This window comes from Columba livia, chromosome 21 (assembly GCF_036013475.1).
Source record: "Columba livia isolate bColLiv1 breed racing homer chromosome 21, bColLiv1.pat.W.v2, whole genome shotgun sequence".
NCBI classification, from domain to species: domain Eukaryota; kingdom Metazoa; phylum Chordata; class Aves; order Columbiformes; family Columbidae; genus Columba; species Columba livia.
Genome location: NC_088622.1, coordinates 7,141,085 through 7,158,306, shown reverse-complemented (window position 1 = coordinate 7,158,306; position 17,222 = coordinate 7,141,085). Strand labels below are relative to the sequence as shown.

Below are 17,222 nucleotides of genomic sequence, written 5' to 3'. Positions count from 1 at the left end.
ATGGCAGCAGGGAACAGGAGAGGGCAGTCTGGAAGAGGCTTGGAAGATGGAGGGGAAATGCCAAAATTGCAACAAGCTGCCTGAAAATCTCATCGTCACGGTTTGTGTTAAGTATTCACACATGCACACATGCACATGCACAACAGTATTTCACAGTGTCAATGTTAGCAAGTGCCCTCTCCCCTTGTTACGTGTTCTCTCCATGAAGTTGATTTTTGCCATTAGACTCGTATGTCACAGCAGTACATTTGATATTCACAAAATAAATAAGTTAAAGTCACTTTAAGAACGTGACTCTGCCCTCCACTGGAGCAGCTCCAGAGGCATCTACAGCCCAAGTACTGTACAGGAACTCGGTTCCTCGTGCTCCCAGGAGAGCTTGAGGGATGCAGAAAATTGCAGTCATTTCTATTTAAGATAATTTCTATTTAAGGTCCGGTTCTCCGTTAGTCCTACATGGTCAAATACAGGCAGATGTCACAGTGACGCCTGGTACAAACAGATGGGAACGTGTTACTCTTAGTACCAACACCGTGTGATTTTTGGTCAGAAGAGAGACAAGGATGTGCTTTTTGTGTCCTGCAGACAGCAGCCACGGCTCTGGCGAGCGGTGGCACTGAGCTGGGGATGGTCCTGTCCTTCACAGTGCGCTGGGTCTGATAGGTAGATGTGTATAATGGTAGTTAGTCAGGAGATTCAGTGCAGTAAGACAAAATGTCTCCAAATGAAGAAGACCTGAAGTGCCCTTCCAAGCCCTGTCTAATAACGACTGGCCATTGCTCCTCCTTAGTGTCTGCTGGAATGCGAGGGATGGCAGAGAACAGTCAAGAATTGTCTGGGAAGGACAACTGAAGGGCATCACGTGCTCCTTCCACATGGCCGCCCCACAGGAATTTGCTGGTGAGTTTTCTAGACAGACAGTTCTCCCTGCAAAGCTCCCTGTGCATAAAGTGGCTGGTTGGCTGTGGCGAGACAACGTGGCACAGCACCATGGACTGCCACCAAACAGCTTCAGACGTCTTTGGGAAAGACCGGCAACTGTTCCTTGTTAAAATACAGCAGCTACAACGTGAGACGGAGACGCGCCGTGTGAGCAGCTCTCGCTGCTGCTCCGCGCCCCTGCAGGACGGGGTGCAGAGAAACTGCTTGTTTCTCCGTGTCCTCTGCAAGCACTTCGTGTGGTTTAGTTGACACCACCAATTTTTGCATGCTGCTCTTTTAAACTTGAGTCCATTTCCTGACCAGGAGCAGTGATTTAAATGTAAGGATATTAAAAGCATCCCTTGGCTATAGACACACAGGCTAAAACAGGCCGGATACAGGACAGGGAGCTGGTTATGTCCAGACACCACCTGCATACAACATGCCTATGGTCCTCTCACCCCTCTCTGTACACCACCTGAAAGAGACATGGAGCAATGGCACTGCTGTCAGAGCGGGCGGGCTGTGGACACTGAGCGCAGAATACGTCCCTGTGCACCCAGCACACACCTGCTGCTGATGTTCATGTGACTAGAGATGAGCTTTTGGATGCAAGAACACAAAATGCTACATACAAATGCAAATATAATCCTTCACTAGAGATTTCAGGTGAATCGGGGCTGGAGGGAACACTCCTCCAGGTGAGGCCCCCGCTGCTGGAGCTGTGCACCAAATATTGGGACACTGCAAGAGCTGAGCAGAGCAGTATCTCACTTGCTGCCACTCAGAAGTGCTTCATTGTTGGATCTGGTCTGGAAGCAGAAAACACTACATCTTTTATAAATGGCTCCATATTTACAAGCAGTCTAGGGAGATGATGTCTGGCCACAGAGGTCTAGACAGCTTGGGAGTTTCGTCCACAGCAGACACGCTTCCTTTTGGATTCAGCTCCTGGAAAAAACAGCAAAGCAGCTCCCACTGAACACGCCTTTAACACCTCATGCTGCTGAAAACCAGTGGAGAACTGTAGGAATGACATGGCAGTGGCAGACAAGGGGCTGTAAACACGAGTTACTCTGGCCATGGCTACGAGATGTGTGGAAATGCGCCACACATGGCCAGAGAGGGGTGGTCGTAGGCATGTTTGAACGGATATGAGGTGGAACTGAACAGGGAGAATAAGTCCAATTCTCACTTGTAGCCCCCCTGCACTTGGCTGTTGGCATTTACACATACCAAAGACCTGGTCAGTAACTGAAGTATTTATTTCCATTATTTGTAAATCCACTGATTGACCATTTGGCTCCAACCACAGAATTTTGCCTCTGGAACCTGAGCTACCAGATCAGAGCTTTTTGCCTTTGCTGTTGCAGGGTCTCCTCGCGGTGACCGAGACTGAAGCCATTTCAGAGCCCCCGGCACATCACCTAATGAAGGAAGTGGGTGCCCAAAGGCCCCAGAGCACATCTGCACAGTTTGGTGACCGTGGCGAACCATCCTCACCCTGGCAGCCCACCCGATCAGACTCCAAACACCACGAGCTCCTCTTGGAGGCCCGGGCTCAACCTGCCTCCCTGTGGTACGTGCACCAACCTGACACCTCCCTAAGCAGCCAGATGTTCCCAAAACGCTCCGACATCCAGCTGTGGAGTCATTGCTCCCTCCCACAACTCATCACCCTCCTGTCTTTCCCTCCTCAACACAAACCAACCCCCCCTCCCCAAACCCTCCGTGATGCCGCTTGCCCCTGCACCAGCGGCCCTGAATTGAGCGGGTGGTCATTTCATCTTGGCAAGCAACTGCAAACCCAACGGTCAGAAACATCTGCCAGGCCACAACAAACCGCAAAACAACAAACAAGCAAACGGGAGGAAATGTGCATATAAAAACATTTTTCTCCTGGCATATTGTCAATAAGCTGCAATTTTCCTTCCGCAGGGAAGGGTTTTAAGTTCTTGGATGATATGATGCTTGGAGATGTAATTTCTTTTTCATTAAAAAAAAAAAACCCAACCAACCAAAAATTTCCAACCCCAAACTCACAAACTGGTCTTAACAAAACAAGATAAAAGGACAAATCTCCCAACAATGACAACCAAAAAATAAAGGTACACGTCAGCATTTGTAATCAAAAACTACTACATACTGTACTTGGGAAGTCTTCCGGGAAAAGATCATTGGCATCTAGTGAGGACATCACTAAAAGTCTTGTGCATATGATATGTATGAGACAATGATGCCATTGGAGGGTAGATGGACGGACCCTTAGGAAACTGTCTCTCACAAAACTGTTCCATGACAAGAGAAAATAAGAGATGTAAAAAGGATTGGTTTTCCCCATCCCCACCCCCCAAAGCATTACAGATTCCTTCTCATTTGTTGGAAACAGCCTCTTCTAGTCTCAGTTTATTTGTATTTGTTTTTGTTTTTGTTTTGTTTTGTTTTTTTAAAAAAAGTCTTCATCTTTTGAAGAAGTCCATTGATTTCTGAGATGCACTTGGTTCCACAGCACCAAAGAGCTTCAGCTCTCTCTCCCCTTCGATTTGCTAACAGGGGTTTTCCGGAGGGGCTGCTGGCTGCAGCACGTTCCCAGAGCCACCACCCCGTGGGACAAGGAGAAGTGCTTCTCCTGACCTTTCTTTGCATTCATCTTCTTGAAAAAGTCTCGTTGCTCCAGAGGTGACCGGGCCCGGCTGCAGCAGCCTTGTGCAAGAGGAAACAGATGAAGCTGCTCTTTTCTCTCCCTTTGGAGACTCCCATTGGTCTTGGAGCCTTTTTCAAGAATGTAATTGCTTTATTATTATTTAAAAATATTTCATAGAGTTTTTTGTTTGTTTGTTTGTTTCAAAATAGCTGTCTTTTTTTGTTCCCTTTTTCCATTGCTTAAATGCTAGAAGCTCTTGGCAACGTCTCGTTTTGGATGACAAGGCGTTTCTTCCTGTTGCCGTGATCCTCAGAGCAGCTGCCTGTCTCTGGTCCATGCAGAACACTCAGGAACTGGAGCTCAGACATACAGGGGCAGAGGGGAGCAGGGCCTCAAGGAAGAGGAGCAGGAGGACACGTAGCTATCAAACCTCCACAGACTGAATTTGGTTCATCTGTGCTCTCATCACCTGGATACTGTTCAGAATTTTCTTCTGGTGTCCTGCTAAAGTGACCCCAACTCGCAGAATGTCCCTTTGGGAGGAAAAGAAACAAACATCACATGAATATCAGGAGGCATTTTCTCACAGCAGAACAAGCCCGTGTACGACCGTGCCGCTGGAGCACAGTGTGTAGGGAGCTAAGTCTCCACAGATTTATTCCATAAATGCAACAAATGCATGTAAACCTCTAGTCTTCCTCTTTGCCTCTTCCTGGCTTATCCTCCCCGTCTTTTGCTACCTGCAATGTCCCCAGAGCGCTGGAAGCCTCAATCGAGAGTGTGAAACCAAATACCACAGGCTCTGCTCACTGCTCGCATGGGGATTTGCTTTAGGTTTTCCAGCTTTGTATCACTGGGGGTTTTTTTCTATACATGTTTGGATCCTCTTTCTCATTTCGTGACACAGTAACCCATTTTTTTCACCCCTGGAGACCCAGGAACAGTGTGTGCTACAACCTCAGCAGTGTGAATCTCAGTGTAGATGATGGCTGTTCTTGCTACTTCTACTTTGATCTGATGATGCCATGAAGCGATAAACTTTCGCTAGTTATCCTCTTTGCTAAATTACAGCAATCTATTTTTCACACTGCTTCTATTTTGTATAGATATTAGGCACCTGGGAAAAGTAAAGGTCATGCCAAGAGCATGACTGTGACTCTGCATTGTTCCTATCTCTGATCACTCCAGCTGAGTTTGCTACTCGGCTCCCTCTTGGTGGATAAATCTCAGTCATGAATTCTTCTGATCAGGGAAGGGGTGGAATTCATGAGGATTTTCAGTTGACTTCTTCCTTAAGTGTCAGGAGCAGACTTACAAGAGGAAGCACGGCAAAACCCTCTTCTGTTTTAGAGTGAAAGTCAATGGGCAAAGGGTAAAAAAGAGATCGAAGGAAAGGTGGGAAAAAACCCTCTAGCATGACTGGCACATGAGTCAGTAGATTTGCTTTAGAGCTTGTCCCTTTGTTCACACAAAAGGAGCATGAAGAAGGAAAGGTGGTCATTGGGTATGCCATAGGCAACTGACTGGAGACCACCCTGAACAGCTTCACACCAATGTCCTCTGAGATCAGTGAGCCCAAGCCACAGCTTTGCTGCTGCCCAGACTCGTGCTCAGCAAAGCAACTGGAAATGCGCTAACACACCACGCAGCTCTGGCACCAGGACTGGGTCCCTCACAGTGGTTGCTTTTCTTGCTGAAGGGCTTTCATTCCGTCCTCTGCCACAGCCAGCTGTGCTGAGCCAGGGAACTTCCCTCTGGATGAGTTTGGCACTTGGTCTTTTGCTTTTGTTCTGATTAGGAACAAAGCCTGACGTCTTCACTCACGTCTGTAAACCAGATTAAGTCTGTGGCTCTGCAGAGCCCTGCGCTTCCTAAGCTTTCTGCCCTGGACATAGATCCTTTGGCAGCCCAGGTGTCCCAGCCTGCAGACAAACCAGTGAGAAACCCTTCAAGTAGGTCAGTGCTGAAAACACGTGGATTCGGTGAACTGAAGCAGTATTAATAAACATTTACACTTTGCTGGCTATGAGAATTTGAAGAAAACTGTCTCATGGCAGTTCAGCTCCACTTACATGATTATCTGCTTCTGCAAAGACCGGCAAACATTAGAAGGTGGTGTACCAATCCAGGCTGGGGATGGAGGGATGGAGAGCAGCCTTGTGGAGAAGGACTTGGGGGTTCTGGGGATGAGCGACTGGAAACAACCCGGACATGTGCGCTCACAGCCCAGAAGCCAATGGTGCCCTGGGCTGCATCCCCAACCCCATGGGCAGCAGGTTTGGGGGGATCCTGCCCCTCTGCCCCGCTCTGGTGAGACCCCCCTGCAGTGCTGGTCCAGCTCTGGGTCCTCAGCACAGACACACATGGAGCTGCTGGAGAGGGGCCAGAGGAGCCACAGGAATGACCCGAGGCTGGAACAGCTCTGGTGGGGACAGGTGAGAGAGTTGGGGGGTTCGGATGGAGAAGAGAAGCTGCAGGGAGACCTCAGTGCAGCCTTTCCAGACTTGAAAGGGCCCATAAGAAAGATGGGGACAGACTTTTGAGCAGGGCCTGTTGTGACAGGACAAGGGGCGATGGTTTGAAAGTAAAGGAGGGAGATTCAGGCTGGACATGAGGAAGAAATTGTTGTCCCTGAGGGTGGTGAGAGCCTGGCCCAGGTTGGCCAGAGAGGTGGTGGATGAACCGTCCCTGGAGACATCCCAGGCCAGGCTGGACGGGGCTCTGAGCAACCTGAGCTGCTGAAGATGTCCCTGTCATGGCAGGGGGGGCACTGGGGAGCTGGGAAGGGCCCTTCAACACAAACTGTTCTGTGACTTCCCAAGGAAAAAGAGCTTGGAGAGTCGTTCTCTCTATTATTATGGTCAAGCAGGTGAGAAATGTGAAAGGGAGGTTTGTCAAAACCGGTGTGGACATGAGCTGAGGACACCCTTGTGATTGTGATGAAGGCACCTGGAGAGGAACACGGGGCATATTGTGTGGGACCTGGTAATGGACAGGGAGCAGTGGTATTTAGGGACACTGAGCATGTCTGTGGAAAAACAGACTGCAGTCTGGACTGTTTGCTGTTATATATGACACAACCCCGGCAGGGCTGGGCTGCGGTGCGGGTGTGATGTCCCAGATTGGTCAAAGTTCTTCTTCCCTGTCCTTCAGATTTTATGGACACTCCTCCTGTTGTATGGACACAGCCCATAGTGTGCCACAACCATCCCCAGGGCCTTGGGGTTGCACCACAGATACAGTCAGTCAGAATTACCATGTGATTTTCCTGGCAGCAAATAAAAGCAAAATGCCAGAAAAGGTCAGTTTGGCTGTTTGCGTGAACGGATTCTGATTCATTGGTAGATTTAAAGTCTGGAATTAAGCACCAAATCCTGGTTACCAGGCACAGAGATGTAGCACTTACAGATGGCTTCAATGCTTGGTGCTTTCTTAGGCAGGGTTTCTAAAGCTAACTGCAACCAACCACAAGCCTTTCACCGAGGCATCAAAGCCCAGCCAGTCCCAACGGATTCAGAAAGCCCCCCCGAATGGATTTCAGCTGCTTGCTTTCTCTGAAGAACTTGCTGAGGTTTTGTCACTGAGGGCTGTTTGGAGCGGGTGCAGGACAATTCAGAACAAACTTGGAACATCTGGACTTTCAGAGGCCTTTCTCAGACACAAATTTGTTTGCTTGTCTCCATCACCAACAAGCCAGACATCCAAGGGACTGCAGGGTCTAAAAGCACTCTTGAGTGGATGGAGAATTGCCTGATGCTGGCCTGAAATCTCCTTTTGTTCCATGCTGGGGTTCTGGAGACCTGTATGGGGGTTTTGGTTTTCACAGTGGGGACACGCAGCATGATAGGGTGGAAACGAATTTTGCAGCTATGGACCGACAGACAGATGCACAGTCTGGAGACAAGACAGAGCCTGCAGAACTGAGAGCTCTGCAGAAACTGAACGGACCAAAAATGAGTCCACTAAGCAACACATTCTGTAAAAGTAAAACTACATCACGTGAAAATGAAAACTAATTCAATAACAACCAACTGTTGTTAAACTACCGAGACTTCTCCTTGTGCTTTGGGACTAGAAGCCTGGGAACTTACTCTACAGTCATCTGAGACACTACGTCAAAGGTGGTGAAGCCAGCACTGGCAAAGCTCTCCTTGTACTGGCTCATCTTGATGGCATCCAGCCATTCATCCACAGTGTTGAAGCTGGTGTAATCCGGGATTGTGCGGTCAAGAAGGGGGAGGTTCATCCTGCAACACAGAAATGGGCAATGAGCAGAACAGACAGCAGCACACACACATATTTCTGTACCCCCCATCAGCTAGAGGGACCCAGACCAGCATCATTCACAGTGCCTGCACTACACCATATTAAGAAGTACTACCCAGAAAGTGCTCTGTTCAACTGAGGGAATGACTGTGTAGAGCATCAGAGAAGTCCTTCTGGGTCAGTCTGTACAGGAGAGGTAGGACACATCAAAGGCGATAGGATGCAGCTCTAAAATCCTGGGTGCACAAGGGGAGAAAGTACATCCTCATAATGTGCTTCCCACAAGTTGGTGTATCCCCATCCAGTCCAGGGAAACATCATAATGCCAACTACCAAACAACGACATCCATCCAGCCAGTCGTGTACATGAAACCAAGATGCTGCTCTACCTGTGCACAGGACACTGCCCAACTCAGTGAGCTGTCCGCACACACCAGACCTAACCTGTTCAAGGAGAGAGATCAGAGTGACCTTTACATCTTTTATTGGTCTTCATATAAAGGACCAAAGCAGGCCAAGCTGCCTCTAAAACAGCTATCCTAGAGAGATGCCCACCAGGACACAAAGGACAGCAGATCTGCAAATAGATACCAAAGGACAAGAGGAAGACAGAGATACATACCCAGAGGAGAGAGGTGCCATGGCTTTCAGGCTGTTAGGATTTCGGATCATTTTATCTAAGGTGTTGACAATTTGCCCAAATTTGGGTCTGTGGTTTCGATCCTTCTGCCAACAGTCAAGCATTAGTTGGTGAAGGGCATTTGGACAATCCATAGGTGGTGGCAGCCGATAGTCCTGCTCAATAGCATTTATTACCTGCAAGAGGAGAAAAAGAGAACAATACGGCGGCAATGAAACCTATTTAACTCATAATGTTCCTGTTCTTGGATCCTGAGAGTGGCTGGCATGGCCAGCCATTCCACAAAGATGCTTCTGTGCCTGCACTTACTGCTGCCCATCATCTCAGCCGCCTACTCTTGCAGCAAAACACGACCCCGTAGCTTCCAGCCGTCTGCATGCATGTTGTCCTCAAAGGTGATGCTCAGGCGACACGCAGCCTCGCTGACTGCTTGTGATGAGCTGTGCCCATCAGTCTCCTAATCTGGGAAAAGAGACCATCCCTGCTACCTTGACAGGGACGTGTGAGCCTGCAGCTCCAGGCTTGAGAAACGCGAGTCAGAGAGAAGGGTTCGTGTTTTCAGACAGGCACACAGCACAGCCCAGCAGCTCACGGGGAGGAGAACATCCCATCCAGTGACGGGTCTGCTCCTGAGTTACAGGTGGGGGAACCTCCCTCTGTGCTTTCCTTCCTCCAGTTGTGCTTTCTACTCCTGCCAACAACCCAGCCCTTCCAGGTGACAGTGTCATGCCAGGGGACAGGCCTGGGTGTGCTAAGCCAGCAGTAAGAGCTGGATCTGCCCACAGTCCTGCGTACATGCAAACTGAAGCTCACAGTGGGGAGGACCAATACCTTGGTCAGAAGAGCCAGGCACAGGAGAACTTGGCTACAGCTTGCCCAAGTCCCGCTGCAGATCTGTGGGCCAACGCAGGAAGGCTTTGGCTGCTGACTTTGGTCTCTCCTTACTGCATCACATGACGTGGGAAAATGCCTGATCTTGGAGTGTTCCGTGGAAACAGCACATGCACAGGGCTAGAGGATCTTCTTCCAGGGGAACACAGTCTCCCTGTCACTCTGCACCTGTAGCCCTCCATCCTTTCCTGGGCAATCAAGGGGGATGGAACTGCACAGCTTCCTACAGAGACATATGTTCCTCTGACAGAGGCACTGACAGGCTTCTCCTTACACATCCTCTGGTCATATTCACAGCACGGGCACTGAGGGGTGAGCAGAAGAAGCCTTGGACACTAGAAACAGGCTTGTGCATGGCAACAAAAAACATGGCTGCGGATAAAAACCAGAACTGCAGTAAGAGAAATCAGGGGCAGCATTTGGAAATGACCAGCTCTCCACAGAGACGATAAAAAAGGGGAGGGAGGTTGATAGAACCCTCCCTCAGTGGTCCAGAGGAAGGACTCAATGTCTCTGGCTGCTCTCACCGTGTCCTGCATACTTCCAAGGACAGAAATCTGCCTGCTGGGCCACCCCAGGGCTGTATCACCCTCCTGGGGAAGGACTAGCCATACCCATACAGCAGCATGGTGAAGATATTGTTGAGTAGGAAGGTTGCATAAACAAAATCCACATTACTGCAGTTGGGACCGGGAGAACAGCAGGGAAAGTTGGTGGAAAGGTGACACTGGGGTGTGGTGGTGGTAGGAGGCTGCTGCTCCAAGGGAGGGCGGGTGGCAGATCCATGACAAGCAATCCGGGGTGTACGGTGGGCATGTGGCAGGGTTTACGATGGACTGTGGGAGAGAACAGATTGGGAGGGTGCTCCAGACACTGGTGCGCACGGGCAAGGTGCTGGGCAGGCTGATCCCAGACAGACAGGGCTGGCACTGCTGCTGCAGGGTGTCTGAGTCCTCCCTCCCCTCTGCCCCCCGGCTGGACATGACGGAGCCCACTGCGCCTGGGAAGGTCTGAGCTGGGGCATCGCTGCTGTGCTTTGTGCAGCTCTTGGTGCCCCTTCAGGGACTCTCCCAAGAGGAAACCTGTCCCCTCTCCCAGCCCACTGGATGGCAGATCTATCTGAGACAGAAGGGAGGGGAAGCACGGGGCGAGCAGGGCTGGGGACGATCATCACAAGCATCAAGAGCTCGTCTACAGCATGGATGAAACCGCTTCCCGACAAGCTGCCCGCTCGCTGCCAGCAGACACGTCCCGCGAGGGGGCACAGGCTGCAGGATCCGTCTCCTCTCCCCGCAGCCTCCCCAGGCTCTCACACCCCAGGGTCAGGAGGCTAATCTGCAGCGAATATTAATACCGTGTTCTCAATCACAGGGAAGATCAGCTGTAATTAAGTAGTGACAGCTCCCGGGGTGCAATGTCCTGCGGCAGAAGAGGGGGAAGAAGAGGCTGGGGACAGGCACCACGCAGCAGACGGGGCTGTGCCGTCCCTGCCAGATGAACTGGTGCTGCGGCAGCACAGGGGTTGCGGCAGGAGAAACCACTGAGGGAAGAGGTCTGGGAGAGGAGGACACGGGTGGGGGAAAGCAGAAGGCTGTGTGCACAGCGCGATGCCAAGGCAGGGACGAGGGCAGTGACACCTGCCTGCAGGAAATGCTTGAAACTGCAGGTGATAATGAAGCCTTAACAGGAAGGAAATTGTCTTTTCCAAGAAGGACATGCCCCTAACCTCTTCCCTTTTGGCTCAAACAATCGATGCAAAGTCTTTTCTGGTATGCTAGGGGCTGTGGCAAGGCCATGAACAGCCAAGGATGCTAAGATATCATCTGTCTGCTCCAGGCGTTGAGGACTCACTTGAACAAATTCCCCACCAGGCACTAGGGAAGAAATTGTCCTACTCTGGAAAAACCTGGCATGGCATGAATGAAGTTATATTGACTTGATAAAGGTCTGATTTTCCATTGGGGCAGGAGGAGTTGCAGGACTCACTTGGCTCTCACTCCCTGTAAGGCAGGGTGTTTTGTGGGCCCCACAGGATGATGGAGATGAAGGTGGCAGTCTGAGCACTTCCAACAGGCTGCTCAGGACAGCTCTGAAACAAGCTGGAAGCCAGGCAGATGCTCAACATGCAGGTTTGCAAGACCCATGCTTGCAGAAGGGTGGGAGGACAGGCCTTCTGCACACAAAGGGTGTACCCAGGACCTTGGTGTTAGATCCAGAGGGTTCACAAGGCAAAGACTGCATGAAGAAGGAGCCCCACACCAGAGGAGTCTTCTGGACACACAGGTGCAGGTGTAGCACTCTGCATGGTGCTCATTGCCGCTGGACAGATGGGCTTTGGTCACCCAGGTATCAGGTGAAGAGCAGCAAGGAGAATGGCACTGCTGTGCTGAAAGGAGACTGCAGCCACAGGTCATCCTCAGATGGAGGAAATGGCTCACAGAAACTGCCCGGGTCTCAGGGAACAAGGACTGAAAGTAACAGTTCCACGTGAATTAGAGACACAAAGTATTATATTTAAAATTAAGCATGTTCTGAAATACCTTGTGGTTTTGGTTTTTAGCTGTAAGTTGCTTGGCTTTTTATACACCACAGTCCAAGTTTGCCATGGGAGATTTAATGACCATCTAGTGGAAGATGTCCTTGACCATGGCAGAGGGTTGGACTAGATGGGCTTTAAAGGGCCCTTCCAACCCAAACCATCGTGTGACTCTGTAACAGACCTTCACTAAACCTGTGGTCTCCTGCAGATGAAGAGCTGCCGGCTGCTCCAGGAGCTCTTGGGTCAGTGGCAGCATTTCATTTCCCACCCACCTGCTCCCTCTCCACGTGGACATCTGTCTACCACCCCCGAGGGTGCTCACATTAACCCTGTCCTACTGCAGCGGGTGTTGGACAGTCCCCAACCTCTGCCACAGCAACAAAACGCGATCAGAACAAAAGCCAAAGTTATCCCCATTACTTCTTCCAAAGAGGTTGACCTTGGACACATCTCCCATGACAGAGAAGGCTCTGGACATGCCACAGGTTGGGTCTGGCTGTAGTCATGCTTTGGCCTTGCAATGCTCCCAATTTCGGTGTTTCTGCTCTTTTTTTCTTAACAACTCACATCTTGATTGGTCATATCCCAGTAAGGTCGCTCGCCATACGACATCACCTCCCACATGACTATTCCGTAACTCCACACGTCGCTGGCTGATGTGAATTTTCGGTACTGAATTGCCTCAGGTGCCGTCCACCGTATCGGGATCTTCCCACCCTGCAGGAAAACATAAAGGGGACGGTAACTGAAAGAGCAAGGGGAACTGACCAAGATGAGTGTCCGAAACATCTGCCTCCAATGCGCTGATAAAATCCAGCAGGAAAGGACCGCAGGAATATCCCTGTCGTTAGATCAGGGTGGCTGTGGTTTGTCTAGTCAAGTGTGGGAAGCCCTCGAGGATGATGATTCCCCCAGTCTGGTGACCTTTCCCAGGGCTGCACAACCCTCCTGGGGAAGATTTTCCTGTTATTCATCTCGAACCTCCCAAGCCATGATTTTTTCTGTTGCCTCTTGTTATATCATTGGTACCACTGCAAAGAGTTTGGCTCTGTCTTCTTTGTAACTGCCCTTCAAGTACCACAGGTCACTTGTAGATGTTCCCTCATCTCCTCATCATATTAACCAAGCCCAGCTCCTCCCACCTGCCTACTGCCATCACAGTCTTCAGCATGACAAAATGCCCATTGTGCTGGTAGGATCTTCTGTAGAAAAATTAATGGCTATGAACACAGAAAAATCCAAACTAATCCCCTCTGAATCTCCCTCCACCCTTTTGCTGTCACCTAGCTACCTCCAGAGCAGAATACAAGGAATTAGAACACCAGTCTCTTCAGCTTTCTACATCTCTAGGCTCTTTGAAGGCGATGATTTATCATCCTCTTGAGCAGAATGCATCATGTGTCAGTCAGTCTGTTTGTTGATACATATGTGATCCAGCAGTTTTGGATCCTGTCCATTTCTGGAGGCAGGAGGAGTGAACATGCTCTTTAGTATGGCATGCTTGGTCACTGGGGGAAATGGGAGGGACTGAGTGGGCACTGGGGTCTCCATGATCCAGCAGCTCTGGAGACATCAGGACTGTCCACTCCCACGGGAGTGATGCACCATGGGGCCACAGGGACACGTGGTTCTGCTCCAGCCCTTGCAGCCTCCTGAATTTCCACTGGGGTCTTTGGACTTGAGCTGTTCACAACTCAAGGGACCTTCTGAAGAGAAAATCTTCCCCTGTGCTGGAAAATAAGCAAAATTGTCTAGGTTTTGTGGCTGTGAGAAGATTAAGGAACATTATCTTGTTTTCATTATTCTAGCATGTACAGGGTCTGAGTCCCATTAAGTCCTGGGACACCTTTAGTAAGATGTGGTAGTTATTTAGTGACAAAACAATGTTCATTAATCTTCTCACTGCCACAAACCTCAGAAGAAATAGTTTGTTTTCCACAAGAGATGGAGGACCAAGCATTCTATACCAAACATGATGTTATCTCCATCAGGCACACTCTTCACAGAGCTCCTGACAAGCAGTGGATTTTAAAAATGACTAAGAAAGAAGTCCTAAAGTAGAAATCACAGACTGGATATACTTGGGGTTTCCTTGTGGGAATAATAATTATTAGTTAATTATAATAAAAAACTCTCATGCATCTCGGGATGTTTGAGGGTGATGCATTTTGAAGGGAAAGATAACATTACTTCTGGCACTCTGCTATTGTGGGTGCACATATTCTGTGGTTATAGATAATATATGTCCTGCTACTGTACCTGCAGATCAAGAAGAATAAATGAGAGATGACAGAGAGGAAAGCTACAGGCACAAGAACAGGAAACAGCAGTAAACACCAGAAGCTTCCATGTATTTAGCTTAACAAAGGGAAAGTTAATTGGATGTAAGGATCACGTTGTCAAAACCAAATGTTGCCAGTGTTTCTAAAAGTCATGGGACGACTGTGTATGATCGAATGGTTGTTGTCTGACGATACACGAGTTCAGATGAGAATAGAAGTGCACATTTTATGTGTTTGTTGGGTATTCACCTACTGTTACAGTTCACTAAAAGCTATGCGAGACACCTAATTGTGGCCACTTCGAAAGATCTGGGAAGGATTATTTCACAGAATCACAGAAAGGACTGGGTTGGAAAAGACCTCAGAGATCATCCAGTCCAACCCTTGGTCCAACTCCAGTCCATTGACTAGATCATGGCACTAAGTGCCATGGCCAATCTCAGTTTAAACAACTCCAGGGCCGGTGAGTCCAGCACCTCCCTGGGCAGCCATTCCAATCCTGACCACTCTCCCTGCAAAGAATTGCTTTCTAATCTCCAGCCTCAATTTCCCCTGGCAGAGTTGAAGCCCCTGGCCCCTTGTCCTATTGCTGATGCCTGGGAGAAGAGCCCAATCCCCACCTGGCTAGAACTGCCCTTCAGGTAGTTCTGGAGAGTGCTGAGCTCAGCTCTAAGCCTCCTCTTCTCCAGACTAAACAAGCCCAGCTCCCTCAGCCTCTCCCCATAGGGCTTGTGTTCAAGTCCCTTCCCCAGTGTTGTTGCTCTTCTCTGCACCCGCTCCAGCACTTCAATCTCTTTCCTGACCTGAGGGGCCCAGAACTGAACACAACACTCCAGGTGTGGCCTCCCCAATGCAGAGCACAGGGGAAGGATCACTGCCCTTGTCCTGCTGACCACGCCAGTTTGGATACAGGACAGGACACCATTGGCCTTCTTGGCCACCTGGGCACACTGTGTCTCATGTTGAGCTTCCTGTCCATTAGTACCCCCAGGTCTCTTTCTGCCTGTTCTTCCAACAGATCACGCCCCAGCTCTGTCAATACTTGCTTCCAAGAAGTCCTGTTATAGACATTGCAGGTAGGCGCTGATCCTGTAGCGTCACTGCAGAGCAATGCTGTACACCTTCACAAGCAATGGTATTTATGAGAACTCCTGGCTGCAATCTCACTGAACAACAAAGTCTTCAAATTATCCTTTGGTCCCAGTGCACATTCTGTAGCCTGAGAGAGGCCACGAATCCCCAGTGGCACTTGTGTCACTGCTAACCACAGTGTTCCTGAGAGGCTGTTAGGTGATCATGAAGCCATTTCTGGGAAAGTTTCTCTAATTCGGGAATACTCTCTGGATGTTTCGGATCTAGTCCTGCAAGGCTTCTCCCAGCACAGTCCCCACACTTCAGTCCGTTGTTCCTGGGCCTGTGACATGACATGAAAAGGATCACAGCCTCCCGGACAACTGGGCAGCACAATCGAACAAAAACCCCAGACTTAATGCTTTGGCAACCAATCTGTCAGGACAGCATCTCAGAGGACACATGCTGGATGGGAATAATACATCATCCCAACTCCGGCTTTATCAGGGGCATGTTTGGAAGAGGCTCAGTTATACACAGGAGTAACTATAGGGCCCATCAACAGTCACTGGACAAGACCTTGCAAGAGAAAATCTTCTGTGGTTCATTTCATTTGTCTTTCCCATCTGGCACTTTATTTCCACTGCTGACACTTTGACAAAGTGCTCCTCAGGTCAACAGGGAATGTCCCCATCTCCACGAGTCCTTCCTTCACCGCCCTCCCTCCCCCGCTCCAGAGAGCAGCTTTACCAGTGCACTGGTGTAGGTGGGATCAGAGGTGTCATCCTCCAAAAAGCGGGAGAGGCCGAAGTCGGACACTTTGCAGACCAGGTTGCTGTTCACCAGGATGTTGCGGGCAGCCAGGTCGCGGTGCACGTAGTTCATGTCGGCCAGGTATTTCATGCCCGCCGCAATGCCCCGCAACATGCCCACCAGCTGGATCACGGTGAACTGCCCGTCATTTTGCTTAGAGGAAGAGAGAGAAAGAGGCCACATCAGAGGAGCAAATTCACGGCCCACCATGGCCAGGCAAACAGCCAGTGGCCTCTTTCTGTGCTGCTATCAAGACACCGCTCTGCAATGAGTATGTGTGTTCCCTCCAAAGCAAGAGGGTGGGCAGTGGGGAGCTCACAGGGGCTGGAAGTCGCCTTCGCACACCCTATGGGCATTGCTGTGGTGGCTGCTGTCATCCGAGGGTGGCAGATCTTCCACACCTTGCACAGGAGGGTTCAGAAGGGACAATCTATTCATATTAAGCAGATTATGTCCCTTCAACATAGTGAATTAACCACTTCAAACTCAGACCTATAAATATTTAGACAGAGCAGCTTGAGGTGAAGTCCTGCTGTGCTAAAGCTACTTCAGACTGTCCCTCCACATCCACAGAAGCAGTTTGTAAATGCATCTGTGGGCATGTGGACAGGTAGGTGCAGCCTTTTGCTAGTATGAGTGGACACACATAACAGATGAGAGCCTTGGTGCCACTTCCATGTCTGTTGCTGACACACAGACCTCTGGACGGCACAGCAGCCGCCCCAGTGGCCAGGGACGGTGGGCAGTGAAGGGCCCTGTCACACGGGGTCAGACCGGGAGCCTGCCCCTCCAGGTCCAACTCTGGGTCAACACGACCTCTGGGGCTGCAGAGGGGCCAGAGGAGCCACAGGAATGACCCGAGGCTGGAACAGCTCTGCTGGGGACAGGCTGAGAGAGCTGGGGTGTTCAGCTGGAGAAGAGAAGCTCTGGGGAGACCTTAGTGTGGCCTTTCTGTGTTTAAAAGGGGCCAATAAGAAAGATGGGGACGGACTTTTGAGCAGGGGCTGTTGCGATAGGACAAGGGGTGATGGTTTTAAATGAAAGAAGGGAGATTCAGGCTGGACATGAGGAAGAAATTTTTTTGCAATGAAGGTGGTGAGAGCCTGGCCCAGGTACCCAGAGAGGTGGTGGATGAACCATCCCTGGAGACATCCC

General features: G+C 50.1%; 1 protein-coding gene across 4 annotated transcripts in view; it reads right to left on the bottom strand.

Annotated features, from left to right (window-relative positions):
* Positions 1 to 2,168: 2,168 nt before the first annotated feature.
* Positions 2,169 to 17,222, bottom strand: part of EPHB2 (EPH receptor B2) — a 144,510-nt gene continuing 129,456 nt past the window's right edge. For all 4 annotated transcript variants that reach the window (XM_065038196.1, XM_065038198.1, XM_065038197.1 and 1 more), the window contains exons 12-16: positions 16,005 to 16,220; positions 12,469 to 12,618; positions 8,454 to 8,647; positions 7,657 to 7,812; positions 2,169 to 4,098 (exon numbers count right to left, since the gene is read on the bottom strand). In XM_065038196.1, coding sequence (XP_064894268.1) covers positions 3,990 to 4,098; positions 7,657 to 7,812; positions 8,454 to 8,647; positions 12,469 to 12,618; positions 16,005 to 16,220 — 825 coding nt within the window. In that variant the 3' untranslated portion in view covers positions 2,169 to 3,989. The remainder of the gene's footprint in view (positions 4,099 to 7,656; positions 7,813 to 8,453; positions 8,648 to 12,468; positions 12,619 to 16,004; positions 16,221 to 17,222) is intronic.